Genomic DNA, 25575 nt, shown 5'->3' with positions numbered 1-25575 from the left:
AAAAAAAAAACATCAGCAGCTGTAGATTCACCTCTCCTGCTCTCTGGGTCAAACGTTAAGGCTTCTGTTTCATATAGATTCATCTGTTAAGGCAACCTTGCGGAGAGAATGAGAAGAAAACAGTTGGCAAAGATAATTATGAGCTTTTTGATGTGTTTTGAAAAGACACACAGAGAACACTAAAAACTATCTCACCTCATTATTTCCTTAGCTCTCACTTTCATATTGACTCAAACGCTTCTTGGACTTCAGCTCTTTCAACCACTGGGGTGAGTCCTCCTCACTAAAGAGATATGAGAAAGTTAATGTGAGAAAACAAAGAGCTAAGAAGCAATCCTTGTCTCCTGAAAAAGCATCCTCTATGCAAATGGTGTCTCTTACCCATTTTCTTTGCCACCAGGTGGGGGCAGTACACGGGCTGCCCGGGGAAGGAAGGGGGACTTAGGCGAGCGAGAAAGCTGGGAGGGAGAGGGAGTAGGTCCATCAGTTTGATTGTCAGAGTCACCCCTCTTTTTCAGCTGGGCCTGAGAACAAGGAAGAGCCATTTCAGAACTTTCAGGGGAGTTGAAAATAAAAACACATCAGTTTCAGTAGAAAATACATGAAAGGAGTGTGCTTTAATGTCAGAGTCAGATTCCATTGGTTAACACAAGAATACTTTCAGTAGATTCGTTTTTCTACTCAGGAAAAGGCTCACCTTTAAAGCTGAAGGGTCCATCCCAGGGAACAGGGCGACCCTCTGTGGTGGGGAGGCAACAGCAGGATGGGCGTCAGCTCCTCTGGCCTGCTCCTCAGAGTCTGAGTCATCGTCTTTACTCTCAACCTTTGCCTCTGTCATGGGGAAAACACAAATTATTCGTACATGTCAGCATGTAGTTGTCAGTTAAAAATGGGGATGAGGTGGGTTGCAGTGAGACATTCGGTTTTCCACTAAAACTGCAATTCAACTACAAAATTAAATTTCTGAGTGCATCAATTTCACCACCTGTTCAGTGTAAACTGATGGAAGAGCATCGTATCAAGATTTTAGCTGGTTTTGTTTGGTGCAAAGACGAAGATTAACACAAAGATTACAGCTCTCTAGGGGAAGTGCTAACCTGTGGAGTCTCGGTAAAGCCAGTCCTCAGTGGTTCCTCCCTCTCCCTCTAGCAGCGCAGCACTCTGACGGGCGGCTCTGCTGGGTCGTGACCGTGGCGCTCGTTTCTTCCCCAGCTGGGCTCTGGAGCGGAGAGCGCTGGTGTCTAACAGAGTGGTCGGAGCCTGGATGTCAAGACACAGAAAGAAAATATATGAGCCAAGATGTAAACAGGCAAGTCTCATCGAGAACATAAGTGTCAAACAGTTGGATGAGCATCCGCCCCATGTGTAGAGGCTACAGTCCTCGCTGCAGTTGGCCCCGGTTCGAGTCCCGCATCGGACAGCCCTTAGCTGCATGTCATTCCTCCTCTCTCTGCCTCCCCATTTCCTGTCTCTCTCTACTGCACTGTCAATAAAGGCACAAAAAGCCTGAAAAAATAAATAAAAATAAATAAATAAATAAAAAAAGAAAAGACCCAAACGGATAAAAACAAAATCACACAGTCAGACATGACGGACCGGCACATGTGACATAAAAAGACCAGAGCTGTGGTTGACTCAGCTGTCACTCAGGTGACACTTACATCAGGGAAAGAGAGTGGCTGGCTGTCAGATGAGGATGGGGAAACGAGGCCGTCCAGAGTGTCAGTTTCAAACTGTGAGGCACGATCACCTGGCGTGTGTGGGGGAGTTTTCTTCCTTGGTGAAGGGCTGATGTTGCTCTCTGAGCTGGGAGTGGCAGGAGTGAGGCTGAAATGGGTTAAAAAAAAGTTAGGAAAAACTTCTGAAAACAACTGTGTGGTTGCTGTAACCACAGTTACAATCAAATAGTCTGAGTCATACTTTTGTTCCTGTCAACACTGTGGAAAGCTTTGATTTACATGATGCGCCTAAAAACAGACTGCAAGCCTCCCCTGTCACCATGACAGGCATAAAAACAATTATTCATATAAAAATATATCTCTAACAATTTAACTTATTTTTTCACAAGTTTGAATTACTATCCATTCTTATAAATGCTGGTTAATGTTGTGTTGTTATTCTCTGGCCACAGGAGGTCAGTAACAGATTGCACACAAAGGAGGAGGAGGACAGGAGCAATCAGTCTGTGTTACAGGATGGTGCTGAGTTATTTGACCTTTTTTATTTATTATCCCCGAGCAGACTGAATCTGACAAATAATGTATCAATTTATCCTGCTACAGCAATGCTTTTCTGTGGTGTACAGGTTTTACCATTGTAAGACTGTGGCTACAAACAATGCTTATTAGGATTAATTCATGTTTGGATTAAGTCTTTCCCGGGGAATTGTTTCTAAAAGATAAAATAATATTGGTGTTTTCATCAGTCTTGTGTACACAGTTCTTTATCAGAGCCTCCACAAGAGAGATGGTCAGAATCTCAAATCTGATCCATAATCATTTATGCGCAATGAAGGCAGTAGCACCTTCTTGGTTTCCTTTAAACACTACACAATACAGTGGTTTTTAATACTATGTTAATCAAAAAAATGGCATGCAGTATTTGGTAAATCTCTTGTGTCACTGGGCTTCGAATAAATAAAAAAAAAGTGCATATAAGACCTCATATTAAAGCTTGTTGCTAATGGCGTATAACATTAAACATTTTATCTATGCTGTCTCTTTAAGCAGACAATGGAATCTTATAGGATTTTAGCCAATGTAATCTTTTCATTGAGTATGAATCCATCCTCCATCTTTAAATCTTTGCTAGTTCCAGCTCCTCTGTAGCTGCATGCCTTCAGTTATTGTGTGTAGAAACAATAATCTGTGCTGGGTAAAAAACAGCTTTCTTGTGCTGTTTTAGCACTGGTGCTGCTGGTGAGGCTGGTGAGGTAGTTGTGTTTGCATGCAGTTGACAACTCTGGACTGTTTGGGGACACTGACATGTGTTGTATGCATGTAAACACACTGAACACATCTGGAGAGCGGAAACAGTGCATGTTTACCTGTCATCAGTGCGCAGTCCTGTCTCCCAGGTCCCGTACTGACTGTCAGTCTCACGGACCGGAGTTTCTGAATCATTCCCCTCCTCTTCACCACTGACACTTTGTTTCTGCTGCACCTGGAGGCAGCAGGGAGGGAGAGGAGAGACGGGGAGATTATTAATGAATGCAGAGGAATCAAATTGGATCTCAGTTATGTAACACACTAGCTTGGGAGACACCAAAAGCAGCTCTCACTTGACATTCAAAATCTGTATGTGACAGCTAACAATCTGACCCTGAGCTAAGTTTGGTAGATATTTTAGATTTTATTGCTATGCAAAGCTAAAATGTCTACTGGTCAAAATGCTGTTTAACTGACCAGTAACACATTATTATGAATAATAAAGTACAGTAGTTGGTTGATCTATGTCATCACTATTAACAGCAGTGTTCTTAATTGAGGTGCATGCTGCTGAGCTACAGCAGACAGCAGTGGTAAGATGCATAATGAAAGGTGAAGGGATGAGTTAATGGACATAGGACCAGAGCGGGGACAAAGACAGAGATGGGTGCTTGGGTGATTGAGAGTGTGTTTGCTGTCTACTGAACCATGCCTCTTTTAATGAGGCTGGTACAGAGGACATACTGTCTGAAAACCACACAGAGCTCACAGAGGCACGCCTGCGCATGAACTGATAACCCTGGCCTATATAGGAAAAAACAACAGAAAATCCTTCAGTCCTCAGATGTTGCCTAAGGGGTGGACAGAGAAATATGATACACCTGCCTCTGTAATTGCCCAGGTTCCTAGACTATGAGAGCAGTTCACCAGCAATGTTTATATGAGCAGCGACTGAAGATCAGAGCTCTCATTCTTAACGCTCCATGAATGCTATCCTTGTTTTCTTTGTGTATGTGGGAGCAGAGATACAAGAGTACGGCAAAAAAGACTGCAAGAGACAATGACGTAGAAACAACATTTTGAGGTGGAGTGTGACGGCGAGAAATTTTGATGGAGGGAGCATAAAAACAGAGGGAGGAAAAAAAGAACAGCAGCGCAGGGTGTCATTCATCAGCTAAGCCTTTCCTGACAGGACAAAATAAAACAGAGAACATGAGAATGGCATTCAGCGCTGCTCCCTGCATCTGAGAAAAAGCTTTTCCAATCAAGTTCATCCTCTTCTCAAGGATTTGCAGCTCTCACACTTTTCAAATTGACATCGCAGGGTCACACCACTTAGCCTGAAATACACACACTTCTGAGTCCTCCTTCCACTGACAACAATGAACAAAACCCCTGGTTCAAATCAGACTGACGGTTCAAAATGCAGAAAAAGTAGCTACATACTACACTAGTCTACTGTTCTTTGGGGCAATTACACAGGGCAGCTAATTCAAACAAAGAATAAGCTAAAGAGAGACTGAACTATAAAAACATATTGATACTACTGTGTATACAGCAAAGATCAATACCATCTAATGCATGGGTCTAGCCAGATATAAAAGCATTCACATCTATAAACAGATAATTCTAAAAGCAGCAGCAGGCGTTATGGTACAGAAGTAACAAATGTATTATTCTGAAATAACCTTATTTACAGGGTTAGAGGCCTCAGTATGTTTCAAATAAAATGTGTGTTAGATTGGCTAAGGGCAGGGTTTATCTGAGAAGAACTAGTTCGAACAACATGCTGCCTGACCGTGTTTATCACTGTCCCGAATGGCCACAATGAATTTGTTATAGTTGTTATATTGTTATAGTGAGGAGGAAGACACAATAATCAATAATATATGGGAGCCCATATTCCAAATTTCTCAGCACTGCACACCTAGCCACCTGCTGCATAAAATGGATTAGCTTAGCGGACTGTCAGTTTCGGGAAAGAAATTGTTGGACACAGTTGCAGGTATGTGGCATGTGCAGTAACCATTTGGCTACTAGGGCACTTATTGCCTCCCCTTCATTACAGCAGGCTTTTAGGCCTTGCTTCTAATGAGGCCATTCAGAACAGGTATAAAGACTGTTGACTTTAACTTATTCAGATAACCTAGTTTGTATGTACTGAGACCATAAGAGTCTTTGAGACTTTGAGTGCACCCTGTATTTGTTCCACCTTTGGTTCAGTTCCAGCTGGAGACCTTGGTATTATGTCATCCTTCTCTCTTCTACCTGTCGCTGTACTCTGTTATAACTGTTGACAAAAGGCCCCAAAAAATCTGAAAACCTGGCCTTATAAAATTCTGGTGATAAAAATTCCTATTCTGTGTGGGTGTGTGTGTTACGCAACCTCACCACTCCCAGAACACACCCTCACCTGATCAGCATAGAAGAGGAACATTGCCTTTGCTGGAACATGTTGAAGAGAGGCGCCATTATACAGTAGCTAAAAAAAAAAAAAAGACTTATGGCAGGCTGCTCAAGGCAGAATGAGCCTTTTAGAGGCTCATTGATAACCTCAGGCCATTTATTATTCAGTAAAACAGGAGCTCTTAACATCTGCGGTACTGATTCAACTGACTTTCTTTTTGGTGCAGTCTGTGTTAATCTACAGACAATGCCTGGTTAGACAGGTTTATTGGCCAAACAATGAAAACGAAAAAAAACTTTGAAGCACTAAGTCTGCTCTGCTGAATGGACACTCGCAGGTGTAGGCTCTGCTATCAACCACAAACATGGAGAATATGGTTGATGATGGAAGCATACTAAACCAGCAGGTCCAGTAGCAGTGATTTATAGCTGTCAGGAGGAAGGCTTTTCCTTAATAACATTAGCAATAGTCAGCTTCCCCTAGACAGGAAGGGTGTGTTGGAGGAAAGAACATAACAAAGAGCGGATGAATGGAAGGTTGAAGGAGAGAAAGCGCTGATCATTAAATAGGGTTAAACTGATAATCTGAGGAGGAAGGGGCTGGAATGAGGCCTTGGAAACTTCTACCTGATAATGCAGTGATCGCTGAGCGCCACACATAACCCACGACAAACACAGATGGGACTGAGAACCAGTGGTTTAGGGTTTGCTCCTAACTCACCAGTTACATGTAAAGTGAGAGATTTGATTGCTGTTCCATGAAAAGGGAAGGGCTCTGCTGTAAACAGATGGTCTTACATCAGAGCGGAGAACAGAAAGTGAACAGCTACTGTAGAGACATGCACACGGCATCCAAGACACAAGTTTACAACCTAGTGTATGACACTGTCGAGGAATGTGTGTGCCTCTCACGATCCCTATTATTTTTGCAGTTACTCTAGTCAAAATAACACAACATAAAAATTTGTTAAGATGTTTACATACTTTGCTGTTTACATACTGCAATGAAAGTGTGGTGCCTCAGGATTAAGACACAAGCTTATCCAGGTTATCATAAATGGGATGTGACCACCTCAAATACTATGAGACAAATAATAACCATAAGGAACACACTGAGTCACAACATTAGCCCAGCAGTATGTCACCACGCTCCATTCTCTACTCATCTGCTCTAATAAAGCTGGCTGGGGTGGAGTGGAGTGAGAAAATATGCTCCGCGTGCACTCATGCACACAGCAATAATCGATATCAATATGCTACAGATATTCAAAACAACTGCTCCCACGAGCACCGATCTCATGTCAACAAACTGACATTCCAGCTGCATGTCCGAGGGCTTACATTAAGACAAAGTCTGCGAGGCAAACCCAGCGGTACTGTGTAATTCTTTCATTACATAAGTGGTACATACAGACGAGGGCTCAGTTCTGTTCAAAGCATCTGGTAAGAACAGAGGGGAAGAATGTAAAAACCTGACTTGGCTTAGGAATTTAGCCTAGAGAGCGCTGGACCTGACTTAAAGGATTATTCTCATTATTTTCAGTCTAGGGTTTATTTTCCTGGTTTTTGCCAATATGACAACCGGTTGAGGTCAAATGTTTGTCACTTAGATCAATGTGTCTCCAATTTGTTGGAAGCACTGGCGTCCAATACAAACCTATAGGACTAATATCTGACGCCAAAGATGATTTGAAGATACAAACCAGCTATACACTGAAATCTTAAATTATAGCCATCATTTTATCTATTTGATATTATTTAGTAATAATTGCAGACAGTTTTGTCCTGTCATCAGATCGTATTAATCCCCAAAAAATGAACAAATGGTTCTGATTTCCATTCATCAATTTTAAGTCCACCACTAATAAATTAACGTAGATATTTCTTGACCTGTCTTTATTTACCTTTGTCTTTTAATGCTGTTTGTGTCATTTATACACAACAGCAAATGTATTTCCACTGATGAGATAAGTAAGAAAATTTTCACTTAACCTGTTTTTAGCAAATGTGACACACTATACTTAAACTGGTGGGTCCCATATGTTTACTGCTTGTATCCAGCACTCATGACACTAAGCGGGTGATTTCGAGGTCTGGTCGACGTGAACAGTTGGCAGTTTATATTTACACAACATCTGATATGACACAAATGTCAGAGTACTTAAATGGTATAAATATTTGTAAACCTGTCATCTTACAAAGTCATCTGGGATAAGGAATGACTGCTGGCTATCAGATGTCAATATCCATCTTTACGTACTAGTACAGCCATATGGGAAAATATCAAGGAGTGCCAAATCAACTGTTCACAGTGAGCTTTAGTGCGTTAATGCATTGCAAAACTCTAGATTTCCATTTACTGCTATAATGGCAGCCACAGCATTTCAAAGCAACCCAATACCAGATACATGTCTGTGGTTATGACAGGACAGAAGTAGGTAGCCTTAATTTTCACATCCCCTCCCTCCTATCACCCATTAACTGGCTACCTGGCGGCTGTCCATCCCATTCAGCCAATACTGTCCTCTTACTGTCACTCACCACTTACCACCAACCCAGTGTAGAGACATGCTGCTCCCAGACACCACAATCACAGTTGGTGATGTCTAAGACTAACTAAGACATGTCAACACAACTGACAGCCACACAGACGTCATGAAAACACCTCTTATCTTTAGGAGTTGTGACTCATGAGGTGTTGCACAGCAAACAGGCGTAACCTAAAGATAGGAACAACTTCACTGCAACGTATCCATATCCTTACACGGATTTCTATATCTGTCCTTTACGCAGAGCACAGACCAGGTTAGTTGTCAGAGTAGAGGCCTTAAACTAGTTGTCATGCCTAATTTTAATCACAAAAATACAAATGGTAGGTGACGTGATGACCTGAAGAACCAGTATAACAACAGCTCTGCTAAACAAAGAGAGAGGTTTACATTGTGCCAAGGACAATATAAGATGGAGAAGTGATGAAAGGATAGACAGAGATATATGAGAAGCAGCAGGGGCTGTGCATAACGAGGCAGAAGGATAAGTTCTTGACATGTTTGGCTAGAGACCAAACAGTTGATGAAGAAGCAGCTGTTGACACAGTGACTTTAAAAAACTGGTTGGAAACTGCTGCAAAATGACTTGAATGCCACTTGTTCTTTATTTAACTCCAACTGATGTTAAACTTACTGCTGAGCACATAGTTACAGTGAAGACTGACTCTACTGGTCAGTTTAAGTAATGAATCACTCTTGTGCCTGGACAATACTTATGATTATAGTTTGTAAATGGTATCAGCAGTGGAAGGAGGCACCAGTGCTTCCCTGTTGTGTGTTTAAATGTGTGTTATCTTACAGCAGTAGGGGTGTTGGGTGCGGTGCGCCTGCGTAAGGACAGACGTTGCTGGCTGCGCAGTGAGAACCTGCGGATGGACTCCCTGCTGCGGGAGGCCAGGGAACGCAGGGAGTTGGTTCTCTTGAAGTCCCCAGTCCCGTCCTCTCCCCTGCCTCCCCTCTCCACCGAGCTGGATAAAAAGCCGAGCGCCCCGTGGAGGGAGCGTCGCACATTTCCCACCCATCCTGACACCTGAGACTGAGCCACTGACAGCTTGTCCCCCAGATACTCCATCACAACCCACTACTGGCAAGACCCGCTGTGTTAGAAGAGAGTCTGTGAACTGATCTGTGACTCTTGTTATCACAGCAGCAGGAAATCATTAGAGTCTAGTTATGCTGGAGAGGTGGCAGTCCAGGGATAGTGTCCTAGGTATTCACTGAGGTGTGTTGCTGGGTCAATACTGCAGCAGTGAGGAAGGTGACAGAGAGAACACAACACAGCTCAGCTATTTTGATGTGGTGATGTTGGTGGTGTCTGCTGCTCACAGCACTGCAGCACGGACAACGCCAGTCAGTCCCTGACCATTACTGGACTGAGCCTCTCTTCAGTTTCACTCCTAAATGGCCTTTCTGCAGTGCAGTCCCACTGGAGCCATCAGGACTCAGCTTCAACTCATCACTGTCGAGGCTCCAGGCTGTCGACGTGGAGTTAATTGTGAAGCTTTCTAATGTCAATGTCAATGCACAAACTATATACTAACTATGATATGTTTGGCACAGCACCTGAAGAGAGGGCATGTAAAGGTTATATACAGCCAGCACTTACTATTAGTTATACAGGCCACTATTCTATGAGAAAGCCTGAAAAACTGCTGCGCTGTCTACCAACAGGTTTCTCGGCCATGTTTCTCTGGTACAAACAACAAACAACTATGAGCATTATCCATAGAATCACATCCTCAACATACCATTTATGTTTGGCACAACATTAAGTTATCTATTACCATCATATTGGCTGACTGCTAATAATCCCAAGTATAAGAATTGGATTTTTAACCACACTCAGTGACACCTCTGCCAATCCTCGAGGTCTGAGTTCCCTGTGCTGATCCCAGCCTCAATCACAGCCGACCTGACAGCTCCTCCAGAGCTGATGTTGATGTTTTGCTTCCAAAACCAGGCCCAGGTTAAAAGTTGAGAAATCCGTCCATCCAACAAGGCTACATCCCCATGGTGTGTGGTGTTATTCTACCCTGTGGCAAAAAGCTGGGAGGAGAAATGGTGCAGGACAGCTGGAGAGGTGGCAGTCCAGGAAAGCTGCTGTAGTCATTCGTATTCCATAAGGAAAACCAGGGGGCAACCAACGCAGTGCATAACAGAAGAAACAGGAGGGAGTGCTATGGTAGAGAAAAAGGGGAAGAGAGGGAAAATGTTGCTCTCCTTGCCTTCTTCTGCAGGTACAGGCAGGTAGGAGAAAATGCGTCAGCAGTGCTGCTCTCTGTACTCAGCGCTATAGGACTCACCGTCAAGGAGAAACTGGGTGGAGAGACAGAGTGTGGCACGGAGTCAGGGAGAGGGAGAGAGAGAGAGAATGGGAGGTCCCTGATTCAGAGCGGGAGGGAGAGGGGAGGGTGATATATGTTCTGCGGTGCTCTGTTACTCCAGCTTGATTCAGTTTGCAGGGCAAGACAGAGAAGTGTCACAGCCAGGGCAGAGGAGCAGTGGAAACAAATGTAGGAAGGAAGGAAGGAAGGAAGGAAGGAAGGAAGCATGATGTTGCTGTGAAGTAGCATCTTCATTCAAAACAGAAAGAAGCTAGAAAGTTAACCATGATAAAGTATGATACAATCAGGAAGGAAAGAGAAAGTGAGTGATCATGATAAAGAGAAAACTATAAATAGACTGATTAGACATGCATGAAAGAAAAGAGTGAAAAGACAGGTGCGACTACCAATGACATGACACTGTAATGTTGCTCATCAACCAGTTCGTCCACACATTGTAGCCAAAAGCGAGAAGCACAAGAGTCAAGGGAATGTTTGTTTAAATCTCGCTCAGAGTCAGTTTCTTGCAAACAGCAATACACACTGCCAACTTAAACAAGTCTGTTATATGGTGCCAGAGAGCTGGTATCCTAAATAAAGCCACAATGGGCAACTCCAGACGCACTTCAGAGAGTGAACCTCAGAGCAAACTGGGACAGTGGGGCTCATAAAAGCTGGATCCCTGTCCACATATGCCCCCTACAGGTAATCTAATTAACTTTTCTTTGAAGTGGTGTGTTTGAGGCAAGTCTGTGGTGAGCTTTTCTGTTTCCGAGAGCACAACAGCAGACCTCTCTAACGTACTCCCCAGCCTGAAAATGGCTGCCTCTTCCTCAGCAATCTGACCTTTAAGGACAAGCTAAATTCCACTAAAAAAAGCTAACTTGCACAATTACTGAATATTGAATGTCTGCTGGTTTGGGTGGTAAAGGCATTACAGGAGTATTATCACATTCCTGTAACATGTGGAACCTTATTCCCTCAATATTCTGTTTTCTCAACTTAAATATCAAGTTGACAATTGAAGCAATTAGTCCAATAATTGATTAAGCAATTCACATACATTTTGTTATCACTTTTTAGAAATCATTTTAGAAATTGTTTTAGTCCTTTGTTCAACTCAACATTTGCTGGTTCTGGCTTCTCAAATGTCATGTAGGACTAACTAATCCCAAAACAAATTGTTAGATTACTTAATTATGAAATTAACTGAGTTGTTGCCCTACTCAAAATAAATCGTTCTTGCCACACTCAATTGTTATTTTCTACCAATATGTGCACATTTATTTATGCAATAATTTGTCACAGAGGAGAGATGGCAAAAGAGTTAAGATAATATTCCCTCTATTCCAATAAAAGGAATAAAATTAGACATCAACTGAAAGAACCAAAGACAAAGAAAGAACAATCATATTACTGCTCCCGTATTCTTCTAATGCCCCTCCTCCTACTACTAAACATCATCTACTGGAAGTGATTCACATCTGCTCAACACTTCCCTTCTCGTGCTGACCTCATCAGGCTGTGTGCAGCATCAGCCACAAACCCAACAAGCATCCACACACAGGAGAGAATTAGGCTGTAGCCAAAGAACATACACTATACTGCAATAATAACTAACTACATTCAGTATCATGTATACGTCTAACAGAGAAAGATCTGTAATAAGAGAGTTGTGCTGTCACTTACCCAGAGGCAGTATGGAGTCAGGCAGCATGACCACATGTACAACACAGCTCTCAGCCCAGTGCCCATCTCCGCTCTGCCTCAGACCCTCCGACTTAAACCAGTGATGTCACTGCACAACTATTATCTCATCTATGTGAGTCTGAGGACACGCCCACCAGTGAATACAATGTGGGGAAATTAATCATAGCTGATATCTGCCAACACTGATGACTACATTTTTGTATTAAACATAATTTCTGTTCTTCCAGAAGCCAAATTCTCAACCAGATTTATAAAACATATTCTCTGGGATTTTGCTTATGGGCGTTTATTTTAAAACTCTGCAGGTCAATATCAATATAAAAATAAATATATTTTATTTGTGATGGTGTTGTTATTGCTTTGTTAATACACTCACAACAATTTGATAATATCACTTAAATCTCTGGATGTTTTTGTCATCTGGTCCAAAATATCAAATTTTGAGTACCTACTTCTGATACAAGTATCACCGAAGCTGAGCTGAAAAATGTATCTGTTTGTAGATTAACAGAAAATTAATTTTTGATATTTGATTACTTGTTTAAGTAAACATTTATTTGTTTCAGCTTCTCGCTTGTGAGAATTTCATGTCTTACTTTGTTTCATGTGATAACTAAATGAATTCCTTTAGGTACTGGACTGTCAGTGGGACAAAACAAGCATCATGAAGATGTCATCTGAGCTTAAAGAAATCAGCATGTTAACCTTCAAAATTAGTTACTTAGTTAAAACAAACCCATGGCATGGTCAAATTCAACAGTGACATGTGGCATGTTCTTCAATTACAAATGTCTGTAATGAAAATAACTGTAGCCACATTGTTCCTGCAGTCTGAGAAATAATCACATACATGTAATAGAGAGGTGAGTAGACACATTCTCCAATTTCAAACCAATGAGAGGAGGTGGTCAAATGGTGTAATGCAAATCATTATCATTTTTTCATTATCATTGATTTTACAATATTTAATCTCACATGAAATTATTTTATTGCATCTTTATTGCCATTTTTCGATCATGTGAAAGTCTCTAATCTAGTGGATCTTGGTGGAGCGGTGTGTAATTCTGCTTGATTAAACTATCATCAGCTCCACCAGTGCCACCTTTTAAAGCAGCAGGGCAGTTTCAATGTCAACCTGTAGACAACTGTAACTCAGTTACTTTTAAACAAAAAACACGCAAGCACTGACAGCAGCAATTAGGGCTGAACAATTCGTTGAAATATTATCGGAATCTCAATATGGCCAAGATCAATATCCAAATCGGAGGAGCTGCATTTTTCTTGATTAAGTTCAAATGTGTCACAACATACCATAAATTAAGCATTGTGGTGTTACAGCAGGCATGTCCAAAGTCCGGCCCGGGGGCCAATTGCGGCCCGTGTTCAAATTTTCACCGGCCCGCAGCCTCTGTCATAAAATCAATAATATGCGGCCCGCCAGCACTGTTGACCACAGTATAAAATACACGTGTACAAAAAAAGCTATTTTACATTTCACCAGAAGATGGCAGTAGACCTGTGGCCGCACTCTCGCCGCCGTGACCCTTGTGTGATCCTTTCAGCCCCTAACTAAAAAAAGAAAAGTTGACAGCGAGGGCCGCCGCTTCCAGGACAAGTGGAAATTGGAATATTTTTTCGCTGAATTATGAAGCAGTCGGCACCAACAGCTCCCTCTTGTCAACTTCTACCGCCAGCTGGATGAAGGCAGGTTCCAAGAGATTCGAACATTTGCTAAGAAAATGCTGAGCTTGTTTGGCTCGACATACTTGTGCCAGAAGACATTGGTTATGGTTATGAACATTAACAAGAGCCGCGTGAGGACGAGACTAAGTGACTCTCAACTGCGTGACGTCTTGCGCATCTAAACCACTGTTTTTGAGCCAGACCTGGACTACACACTGCAGTCGAGATCTCAGTATCAACCTTCACATTAGTGCAGGCAAGATATGTGTTTAGTCCTCTGAGGTGAATAAATTCTAAAATCTCACTGAATTGATTTATTTGTGATGATCAAAACCACAGTTTTGAATATGCATGGACCGCTGTTTTGAATTTAGAAGTTTACAGTGAGCATTTAATAGTGAATAATATGTAATGTTTCAAATGAACCTAGATATGTTTCATCTTCCCAAAAGTTTTTTTTCCATACTGACTTTTTCTTCATTTTATTTGGCCATCAAATATGAAAGGCAGAGTGATTTTGGCAAAAACTTGAAAATGAAAAAAAAAATGAAGGATGCCATTTGCAATAAAAAAATTCATAAAATAGTTCATTTGTATTTAATGTTAATAGTTCAAAGAATGTCAGACTGAATGGTCGGCCCCCACACATTTTCACCTTACCAAATCTGGCCCTCTTTGCAAAAAGTTTGGACACCCTTGTGTTACAGAGATGCTCCAGCGTTCAAATCATATTCTCCAGACATTAGGGAACATGCTCACCTCATCATTATTTTTAGATTTTTTTTCAGTGAAATGAAATGCAAAAATCACCATTCCACCATTCATGACTCATAATCACAATCCCAATATCTGCCAAAATAATCGCAATATGTTTTTTTTTTGCACATCATTCATATAGTGCCTGCATTGACACCGCGAGAGTGATACTGATAAACTGAAACACAACCACTAGATGGTAGTAGTGACCTTAAACTCATGATGACTTAATCTGAGCTCTGAATCATGGCACTGTGCAATTATGGGACACAATACACTGCACTTCTGGGTTCGTAGTGTTGGCCTTTAACCTGGGCCTACAATTACAGCCTCAAAGAGCCAACTGAACCTAACCCTGTACAGCTTATAGACACTGAACAGATATGCTTGAAAGCATATGTGTATGTATGTATGTATGTATGTCATGTGTATAATTACAAATACGTAGACAAAGTTTTGTTTACCAATTTCAAAATAAAAGAAAAAGCAGAGCTGAACTACAAGGTTACAAGCTTGGAATGACAGGTGTAACCAAACAGCGCTGAGAAACGCAGTCACACAAATATTACGTGTCTGCTTGGCTGCAGGACACATGCTCATTACGGGCCATTTCACTTCACAGGTTTGCCTGAGGCATGCTGACAGGCTTCTGATAAATGAGCAGTGACTCTTACACATTAACCATTTCTCTAATCCAGTCCTGAATTACAGGCCTGAGAGGGTATTTGGTCGCCACTCCTCTGGAACGTGATGTGGGATGGGCAGAGGTGAGTCTAGGAGGCCATGCCGTCAACATTAGTCACCCACTCTTTACTACCTTAGCACAGCAGTATTCAGCTGTCAACTATCACTCAACGAACTGCATTCCACGTCTACCTACTGTCTGTCATCAATGCACGAGAAACACACACACGCACATACACACACACAGGTTCAAACACATGTAATACTGCTCAAGGGCACACAGACTTCCTTCCCTGACTCCAGAGAGTTGTGTGAGAAACAGTCCAAATGAAAACAGTGCCTCCAACAAAGGGCTCACAGCCAGTCATCAATCTGAAGGAATGATTTGGGCAGCAGTTTTAAATCTCACTGGGCTACAGGTTTCCTGGAACGCAGTATTAATGATGCAGAGGCCGAGATGCAGCCTGACTCACCCAGCTGTGGCGGTCCCGCTCTCTGTGGGCGCTGCGACTCCGCATCCTGGAAAGGCTGCCCTCCACAGCACTGCTTGAAGGAGTCGATCGCCGTGACACACTGCGAGACCGCATCCTGTTCAACTCCTAACACAACGAGACCAAAGTAAACTCCTCATCTGCTTCACTTAATTCCCCACTCAGAACTACATTTAAGCTTTCTGACTTTCTTCAGGTGCTTGTTAAACATACTATGGCATATACATACATAACATACATGTGAAAGTCATTAGGTGTCCAGCAGACATGCAAAGCCAAAGCGTGAGACTAGTTCCATGAAAGAGGTATGGCATCACTGGAACAACAGCCCTTTTGTATTTTAATTTGAATTATCTGTTGTTTCCTTGGAAATGAGACTTGTTTCAGTTATTTGTTAACTAAATATTTATTTGGAGAGACAATAAAGTTTTATTACTGTTTTGTTAACATTTTTCCTCCAGTGACTAACCACTGTAACTCTACTTCCTGGCAGTTCAACTTCTGTCACTTTTTAGTAATTTTATACAGGAATAATGGCACATGTGTACATGTTTTATGACTGTGAACACTCTTTCCAATACAGTTTTATTTTGGGCACCTACAAAATTACTGTAACAGTTAAGAGACTATATAATAAAAGCTGCTTTCTGAGAAACAATTTTTCAATTTTAGAGCCTTGTTTTTGGTCTTTACTTATACATATCTATAATGGAGTAATGTTTTGCAATATATTGCGTATCGCAGAATAACCTGTATTTTGATAACAATGGATTGTACTGTGTCATAATCTACCATTTCGATTTCCCTCCCTAACTTTTAAATTGTCAACCTGGTGGTTGATTTCTACAAAAACAAAACAAAACTTAACAATACAAAAAACGACTTCAACACAACAAAGCTTTTTAAAGTAATATTAGTATTTCATGGATCCCTCCAACTCACCTGGGATCCCTGTGATCGCCTGTGGCTTCGGGCCTCTACCCTGCTTTCCGGAGGCTGTGGCTCTCTGGGGAACCAGATTGGCTCTGCAGGAGTGCTGCTGGAGACTCCACCAGGAGAGCCACCAGCTTTGGATTCTGTGCCGGGAAAAGGGGCCAAGTGAAGTGGCTCGTCCAGCAGGGCAGACCAGCGCCCCTGTGGAGCCAGGAACCGTTCCTCCTGCCTGAGGAGGAGTTGCTCTGGACTGACTTTGTTGGAATGTTTTCTGGGTTCAGCTACAGCGGTGTCCACAGACATCTCAACAGGCCGCAGCTCCCACGGGTCCTGAGGAGATGTTGTCCATACTGGGCTTGAGAAACCTACTGAAGACTGTGGTGGCACCTTCCAGCTAATATCTCTCTCGGGTGTAGACTGTGACCTAGCTCCAAACCCAGTGTCTACTCCCTGAATACTAGGAACAGGAAACAAGTCTTTACTGGAGGAGAGCTGGGTTTGGGATGAGAAAGCGTCAATGTCAAGGATGGCAGGTTTGTAAGACTCTTCAGCTCTCAGAGACGGCTCTTTCCATCGTGTTGCAGGGTCACTGCGCTGAGAAGCAGCCTTGGGAAATGGGTCATTTCTGAGCACAGAGTCCAGATCCACCACTTTAGGCCTAAGAGATGATGCCTCCAACCTCGCCCTCTCCTGCTTCTCTTTTAGTCGCTGCCTCTCTGCTTCTTGCTGTTTGGCTATTTGTCTCATTTTCTCTGCCTCCTCTCTTTCCATCTTCTCACTCAGTCTGCGTTTCTCAAACTCCAAAATTTGCTGTCTCTCTGCTTGCCTTTGCTTTTCAAGCTCCAAGAGCCGTCTTCGCTCCATCTCCTCCTTCCTCTGCCTTTCCTTCTCAAGTTCTCGTTGTCTCAGCCTCTGGTTTTCTAATTCCTGTCTCTCGATATCTAGTTGTCTCTGTCTCTCCAGCTCTCTCTGCTTTTCCTTCTCCATCTCTTTCTGAAGCTCCTTCTCCATCTCCTTTTGTCTTTCCCTTTCCCTGTCAATCTCTTTTAGTCTTAACATTTCATGTTCTAGTGCCATCTGTTTTATTTTCTCAGCCTCCTCTCTCTCCATCTTCTCTCTAAGTCTCTGCTTCTCCAGCTCAATTATCTGCTGCCTCTCCATTTCTCTCTGTTTCTGTTTTTGAAACTCTAAGAGCTGCTGTCTCTCTAACTCTTTAATCCTTTCCAATGCCTCCATTTTCTGTTTCTCCTTTTGGATTTCCAGCAGCTGTCTCTCCTTGTCCAGCTCTCTCTGCCTCTCTTCCTCCCTTTGTCTTTGCCTCTCCTGTTCACGCTGTCTCTCCTTTTCCTGCTCTCGCAGTTTCTCTCTTTCAATCTCTCTCTGTCTATCCAATTCTCGTCGTTTTTCTTTCTCAAGTTGCCGTTGCTTTTCTCTTTCCAGTTCTCTTTGTTTCTCTCTCTCCAATTCATGCTGTTTCTGTTTTTCGAGTTCTATTTGTTTCTGCCTTTCCAGTGCACGTTGTTTCTTCTCAAACTCTTGTTTCTCCTTGTCAAAGGCTATCTGTCTTTGCCTTTCAAATTCTCTTTGCAAATCTCTCTCCTTCATTCGTGCAAATTCTAAATGTGCTTGTTTTTCCATTTCAAGCTGTCTTTGTTTTTCAAGCTCTTTTATTTTTGCTTTGTGTTTTTCTGTCTCCTTTCTAAGTTCTTTTTTCTTTTCAACCTCCATCATTTCCTCTGTCGCCTGTCCATCCAACGCTGAGCTCATCTCCCTGTGTGGCATGTGGCTCCCCATCATCAGCTCCTCAATTTGATCTTGAGAAGTTTTTCCAAAAGCTTCATCCAATGATGGATTCCTTCTAACTGGAAGAATCTTCCCTTGGGAGCCTCCCAGTGCAGACCTTACAGTAAAATTATCAAAGGGCACAGTCATGTCCCTCATATTCGCTCCTGCATCTACAGGAGAGGCTGGCTCTTGTATTTGTCCGGTCAAAGCAAAGTAGGTTGCCCTTGGTTTCTGCTGGTCTTCTGGCTGCAGCATTTTCAAACGTTTAGGTGCTGCAGCCACTTCCTCCTGCTCTTGCTCTCTTTGCCTGTCTTCATCTACAGCCACCTGTCCTTCCCTTTGTGGCTCCTTTAGCATCCCTTTCTCCACACCTGCATCTTGGTCAATGCCTGTATTGTTCCACTTCTGCAAAGCTCCAACTCTCAGATATCGTGGCTGCTGTTCTGGTGCCACCAAAGCTGGGTCTGCTTGTGCTGAACCAGTCCTTTCAGCCACCGGCCTGCTCCCTTCTGAGCGCCTGGAGCGTAGTGTCATGGCCTTATCTTCCCACTGAGCTGATGGTACGTTCTCACTCACTGCCCTGTTCTCTTCGATTGCCTGCACTGTGTCAAAGGCATGTAACACCCGCATAGGACTTGATGGAGATAAAGGTTCTTTGTAGGTGGCAGTGACCAGAGTTCCCTCATCCTCGCTATTTCCTCTCTTAACTGATGGGCTGCTGAGCGAATCCTTGGGCTTGTTTACAGGCTTGGCCTCATCCACCATCAGCACACTGTGCCTCTCCACAACATTTTCAAACAAAGATGCTCGCACTGTCTGTACTTCACCACTGGCACAACTTTCCTTGGTAGTGGCACCAAATGTCTGCCCTCCCTCAGGCCCTTCAGGGGTGGAGGCCTTTTGGAGCTGCTCTTGGGAATTTTTTAAATCCACAAATGTCCGGTGGTCACTGGGGGTAAGAGCTAACTCTTCATTCTGAGAAAATAAAGAAACATATTGAGAACTGTTAAATGATTACATTGCTTTTTTTCTCTAAAACTGTTCCCCACCAACAATATGCAACATAAAATATGGAGTCAGCTGAAAGAAATAAAAGCTCTAAAAACCAAATCTGAACTGAAACACATTACTACAGAATGACACAACAGAACAGGAGGAAATACAGTAAACAAAGGAGTTCAACTGATTGAGTGAACAAATGTCAGCGTAGAAACGATATCCCCTTGTTCTATGTTGGCCTCATAACAGTGGGTGTGGTGCAGAGGTGGTAATCAAAGCCTCTCTGTGTTGACCTTTTCCTGGTGATCTCCTCTCTGTGTGTTTCATAACCAGCAGCCGCCAGGCATGATTAATGTGCCGGCTGTCTTAGGTTTCACAGCTTAGTACATCTGTGGCAGTGACAATTCTTTTTCCTGCAATGCCTCACTTCCTCTAGGGAAATCTTCCTCTCAATGCAGACAGGGATCGACAGGAAATGTAAACACTCTTATTTGTCAAAGGTGTATTTCACAATATTTTTCCTATTCATGTATAAATTTACAGGGGTAACTACATAGGCAAATACACAGTTAAGCTCATTCTATCAACTTACATCTAGTTCACATTGTATTACTCAGGCTTAACGTCTATTAGCAGTTCGCAAATATCCCCTCTCGTTTCTCTTTCCCTCTTTTTGTTTTATGTCTTGGATTTTTTGGACAAGACATGACAGGAAGCCCCTCTGAACCGCAACTCTGTTTTAGAGGATAGCACGTGAAAGCCTTTCCTAGCACTAAGCTGACACAGTTTCACATTGTTATACTCATTTGCCTGCTAAACATAGACTGAGCCCAACAGAAACCAGCTCCTGAGAAGCCAAGTCCCTCTCTTACCCTCCTCTGAGGATCTTTGCTGATCTCATGATGGTCTGTTGTCTCAATGAGGGAAACACTGCCAAGGTCGGGCGACCTCTCAGATGAAAACCTGATGAACATACAGCACACAAGACAAAAGCCATGCATGACAATGGATCTCATGGACAAAGACATGGGACAAAAGCAAACCGAGGAGACATGAAGAGCAGCTCTTACCTTTTAGTCAGGTCCAGGGGCAAGGGGCGGGGCTTGAGTGCTGGTTTCATGACAGGACTCTGAGTTGGTGGTGTGTCCTCTGTCAGCTGCTTGATGAGCTGTTTAACACCAACTGCTGGTTCATTTTCAGGGACCAGCTGCACCGGAGAGTGAAGATCTGATCCTTGGCCTGGGGCACCAGTCCCAGGAGTGGAGGACGAATCCAAGAGAAGACTGATTCGTGACTTGATGCTAACCCCACGCTTATCCTCATCAATCTCTTTCGCAGTCATTTCCTCTGTCTTTTTGTTGCTTTGGTCTGACAGGGCATGCTTAGTTACACCATCTGTACTTTGTGATGTAGTACTCTTAGGGGTTTTCTCTTGTTCTTTCTTCTGTGGCAATGGCATCTCCTCTGGAGTGTTCTCTTTACTGTTTGTTTTAGGACTTTTATAGTGCAGTGAAAGACCGATAGACTCAAACTTGGATGTAAGATCAGCTGAAAGTGGCCGTCTCGCGACCCAGCGAGGGGCAGGAACTGGTGCCTCTGTCTTAGTTGGGCTGTCAAGGAAAATGGCTGATACAGGTCTAGGCCTAGAGCCTCTGGGCTGGGGTCGCAGTGGCACAGCTGTCTCAGGCTTAGCTTTTTCCTTTTCTTCTTCCTCCTGCCCTACCTCTAAAAGAAAACCCATGGACTTGGCTCTGGTAATGGAGGCCCCACCTGTGCTGGATGTCATCTTGTCCTTGTCATCTTCCTTTTTAGTAGTTCCAGACCACTCTGCAGCTGGGGCTTTTTTAAGGCTCTTGGAATAGCCCAAGCTTGATGCACCAGGTTTCTGCCTCTCTGCTGGCACAGGAGGAGTGGGTTTGCTGGGGTCTCCAGGGTCAAGAGGAGGGGCTGGTTTAAATGGCTGTACTACTGGCTTGGTTGTTTGTCCCGTGTTCAACTTATTAGAAGTTTTAAAGGAGGTTGGGGCAGGACGATTGGGATTGGTTGACACTGGCCTGGGTTTAAGAGTGGCAACTGGTTGCTGTGGTTTTGGACTGCTTGGAAGCTCTGGTTTGTATCCAGCAAGGCGTGTGGACTCTGGCCGGGGCTTGGTTTGGGGCTTAGGGGCAAGTATGGGCTTAATGGTGGGGTTTTTATCCACAGCAAAAGGTTTAGGAGTGAGCCGTGGCTTTGGTCCTGGGACAGGTTTGTTCGGCTCTGGAGTGATGATATGGGACTGGTTGATGGAAGGGATCTCGATGGGGCTCTTATTGCTGGAGTCAGTCAGGGGACTCAGGTGAAGTCGTCCTCCCGCCACCGTCCTCCCCACCTCCCCAGTCTGAACCTCCACCTGAGCAGCCATCTTGTTCAACGGCACCTTAAAGTAAAAACAAAGGTTATCCTATGAACAACAAGAAGAAGCACAAGAAACTAGCACAAGTTTCTTGTGTTTACCTTAAATAAATGAACAACAAAACAGAAACTAATCTATGGTCATTTTTATTATTATGGTACTCAATCACAGCACTACATCATGCAAAGACAGCTCATAATTTGCCTCCCAGCAGTCACTATATCTAGCCATTACGTTGGACTTTGTCTTGGGAGTGCCTTACGCTGCACCACAATTATACACCCAAGACAGATATTTACACAGTTATTGATCACTCTTGCAGGTAAAAACACATGCATCGATAGTGAATAAATTTGTTAATTAATGAAATAAATGATAATGACCTATAACTAGGGCCTTTTTTGAAGGCAAACTTGTCATAAGAGAAGAAGCATGTTGTTATTAATAACAATAGCAGTGGCTCAGGTCCATTAAAGTGTCCCAGTGAACCAACATGCACACCAGGAGACTGGAACTGGCAAAACTAAATACGAATTACTTATGTTATTACTTCCACTTTCACCTGTGATGGTGGTGAACTCAAGTTATAGTTTGACTGCTATTAAAATTCTATTTTTACATACAATATATTTGTTTAGCTACATACTTTGCATACTCTTTTAGTAGATGTCTTAACACCAGTTGCACTACATTTTGTTTAAAAAAGCAAGAAAGAAGAGGTGTTAGAGTAAGTCAGCAGAACTAACTATGTTGCTTCATTTTTTCAATGTGATATATATTTTAGCCTGATAATATTAGAAAAAAAAAACACTGCGGAAGCCTGGAATCAATACAATTATTAACAATTATTAGGCTTGGCCTACAATGTGAGAAATTGTAATTTGTCTTTAACAATATAATTTTTTGAATTATCATAATCACTTGTAATCTATCAAATTAATTTGTGTACAACATGTACCACTGAGCTGAATTTCTGGTGCATTAGTGATCTGGACGGCATACCTTTAAGGTGGATCCTGAGACAGGGGAGGGGCTGGAAAACTGTACAATGTCCTTGTTTTCTTTTTCTATGTTGTAACACAGGCAAGTCAGGCTTTGACAGTGAATGGGGGATTCCACTGCAAACTCACACCAGACTGCCATTAAAGATTCAGCCCCTCCCCTAATTACCTTTCATATGTTTATCTTAAACTGACTCTTTAGTCTTAAGGAGTTTTAATGATAAATATGAGATAACAAAAGTTATCTGTCTCCATTCTTTTGACAATGACAATAATCAGTTTTATCAGATGGTTCTATAGTTAGACTGAAGATAGAAAACATTACAACTCTGTGCTAGCCCTTTAAGAGGCTTCTTCTTCACATCTGATAATGCTTTCCACATGTTGCTGTGTTGAGATACTTCACTGTTGAGACCAGCAACAATTCTTTTGGAAAAATGACATGCTGGAGGAATCTGCTGTTATTAATTCCAACATATCTTACCTGACCAGATGTCAACCGTCTGCCGTGGAGCTCTGACTTTTGTTGAAACCAAGCAGCGATGTCATATCATAAAGGAGGAAGGACTTGAAGGAGCCTAAGAGGAACACACTTTCTGTCAACAAAGCACACAAGCTTCTAGTGATAGACAAATCACAGCAGACCCACTACGGAGCTGTCCAAGTGTTCCCTCACTGTGGCATTCTCACGCCGCCATACAGGAGCAAATAGATGATAATGTTTACACTGACACAGACTTGAGTAAACATAGTCACACCCATACAGTCGAGCTAATGGCATATGTCCAGGCATAAAAAAAAAACAAAATGTATGAGGAAAGTCATTAACTGAATGCTGCTACGCTGCTGTTTACCTTTTCCTATTGTTATATTTGCATTATGCCCTTGATCCCTGCTTGCCTGACATCACTCACACACTACATGCCGTATCTATGTAAATTCAGTATGTGACTATTGGAGCTATAAATACTGTAAACATGGCTATTTGCCTGTTATTTCCTATTCTGTGTCAACCATGCCACAACATGTCTAATCTTTTTCTGTGCATCTCATAATGTACATTAACTGATGAGTTAGACTGATAAATTCCAGTTACTTTGCTGCTGATTAAATTATTTTTATTCACAAATCTACAAGTGCAACAAGTGTGGAAGAATACAAAGAAATGGAAACAAAATGATGCTGAGAAAACACAGTGACTTTTGCTTGGCAAACAGATTGAAAACTTGAAAACTTGAACTTTAGATGTTGACAGGAAACGCCTTCGCTAAGATGGAATGCTAAACATTCGCTGTGATGGTGGGTCCAGCAGCTCAGCGGGGATTCAGAAAGTGTCTGCCTTATATAGCCTTAGAAATACAAGTATCCTAAAGAAAAACCAATTACTGAAACCCATAAACAACAACAACAAAAGTAAATAAGTATTTCTACTTGCATGATACATAAATGTATTGACAGTTTAAAACATTTGGGAGGCATCTTTAAAGTGTAGCAAAAGTCACAATTCTTTGATTTCTGGCAGGAAGCACATACAGAAGGAGAGTAGGGAATAGGGTAAACCAGCACAGTGTGTTTGTTGTGTTTCAGCATAGTGTGTCACTAACAAAAGACATCAAGTCAGTAACCTGGTTCAGCCAGTTATACAAAGGAAACTTCCTAACATAGACGACAGCCAACTTCGTGATAACTCATACATTAACAACTAAAAGAAGAAGTTTAGTATTCCTGACACAGCTACAATAAAGCTTTAAATTAGAATCCACAGTGTTACAGTAAACAATTTGAAGCTACAATTTAACCTTTCTGGTGTGATCCCTGAGGACTCTGTAATATTTAACAGCTTTAATAAGAACACGATCCATTAGATTAAGGTACAATTCGCTATAAATGTGCCACAGTTGATCAAAAGGCTAGATTTAATGTTTTACATAGGTACTCCCAAAAAGCAACCTAAATACAACCTGTGGAGGTTGTCAGATAAAACATGTTGATGCAGATCATTCAACGTTATTCAATAAATCTAAATAAGGCAAACTTGTATTAAATACGACGCTATATAAATTGTTTTGGTGATTTTTTTAATAACAGCTATTCCCATTGAATTAATTCTGTCCCAGTGTGGAATTGGCAACAAGTGTCCTCTCCTTCTCCTGTCCGCTCACCTCAACTACTTCGAAACATATCGTGGACAGTTCCCGGTCCAGTTTAGCAAGAGTAAGAGTTGGCCTGGTCAGAACAGAACAGCATTTTATGCACTAAAACTATGCATAAGTATTGAATGAGCATGATGCATTCAGAGCAAACGTATAGTTCACAGTGTCTAATAACTGCGGAGACTTCAAATGAGATGAAAGATAAACGCATCAACAGCTCGCTGGCTAGCAACCGTAGGCTAACTACTCAAGAGGCTGAACTCGCAAAATGGAAACACTGACTGAACCTGTCCGTTGGTGGCCGTTTGATCCGAATGGAGACAACTTACCAGACGGGAAAGTCAGTTTTGCCTCTTCTCTTGTCGAAACAACTTCAAACACGATACATTTAGCCAACTTGGCAGAATAATTACGAGTCGTGACAGTTGGTTAATATAGGGGCTAGCGGAGCAGCTAACTTAGCTGGTTTACTTAGCTAGCCAACTGGCTGGCCGGCTATCCCGTCTCAGGTTGCAGTGTTGTTGACAAGCTGGACTAGACAGCGCTGAACAAACCGCCTGCCGGGTTAACACCAGCGTTAAGTGAGCCAGCATTACACTTGCTCTTCCGGTTAGTGCTTTCGAAATAAACTACAGCACAACTATAAACTGAACTAATATTAAAGCCAGATATTTGGGGATATTAATGTAAACATTCATACGTTGATAAATGAGTCAGTTTAAATCTACAGGACATTTCTTTGGTGAACAGCCAACATAAACTCTCGTCCAATTCGTATATTT

General features: G+C 42.4%; 1 protein-coding gene across 1 annotated transcript; it reads right to left on the bottom strand.

Annotated features, from left to right (window-relative positions):
* Positions 1–3: 3 nt before the first annotated feature.
* Positions 4–21648, bottom strand: LOC111227388 (serine/arginine repetitive matrix protein 2-like). The gene is made up of 13 exons (XM_022752838.1): positions 20318–21648; positions 20120–20210; positions 18369–19223; positions 16473–18125; positions 15524–15638; positions 13578–13597; positions 3047–3153; positions 1662–1827; positions 1098–1260; positions 698–831; positions 382–524; positions 196–283; positions 4–96 (listed from the first exon to the last, which is right to left on the bottom strand). The coding sequence occupies exons 1-12, from the start codon at positions 21646–21648 to the stop codon at positions 208–210; spliced, it is 4854 nt and encodes a 1617-aa protein (XP_022608559.1). The 3' UTR covers positions 4–96; positions 196–207.
* Between the last annotated feature and the right edge of the window lie 3927 nt (positions 21649–25575).

Source organism: Seriola dumerili, unplaced genomic scaffold (assembly GCF_002260705.1).
Source record: "Seriola dumerili isolate Sdu_G_001 unplaced genomic scaffold, Sdu_1.0 BDQW01000017.1, whole genome shotgun sequence".
NCBI classification, from domain to species: Eukaryota; Metazoa; Chordata; class Actinopteri; order Carangiformes; family Carangidae; genus Seriola; species Seriola dumerili.
The sequence above is the reverse complement of the archived record's forward strand: the minus strand, read 5'-3'. Positions and strand labels throughout refer to the sequence as shown.

Bases quoted from the DNA above. Each gene is read 5' to 3' on its own strand.
- LOC111227388 (XM_022752838.1), bottom strand. From the start codon at position 21,648: ATGGCTGCTCAGGTGGAGGTTCAGACTGGGGAGGTGGGGAGGACGGTG. The intron at 20,211-20,317 runs GTAAGAGCTGCT...TATGTTCATCAG, and splicing joins CCCCTGGACCTGACTAAAAG to GTTTTCATCTGAGAGGTCGC. The intron at 13,598-15,523 runs GCCACAGCTGGG...TGGCGGTAGAAG, and splicing joins CGCCCACAGAGAGCGGGACC to TTGACAAGAGGGAGCTGTTG.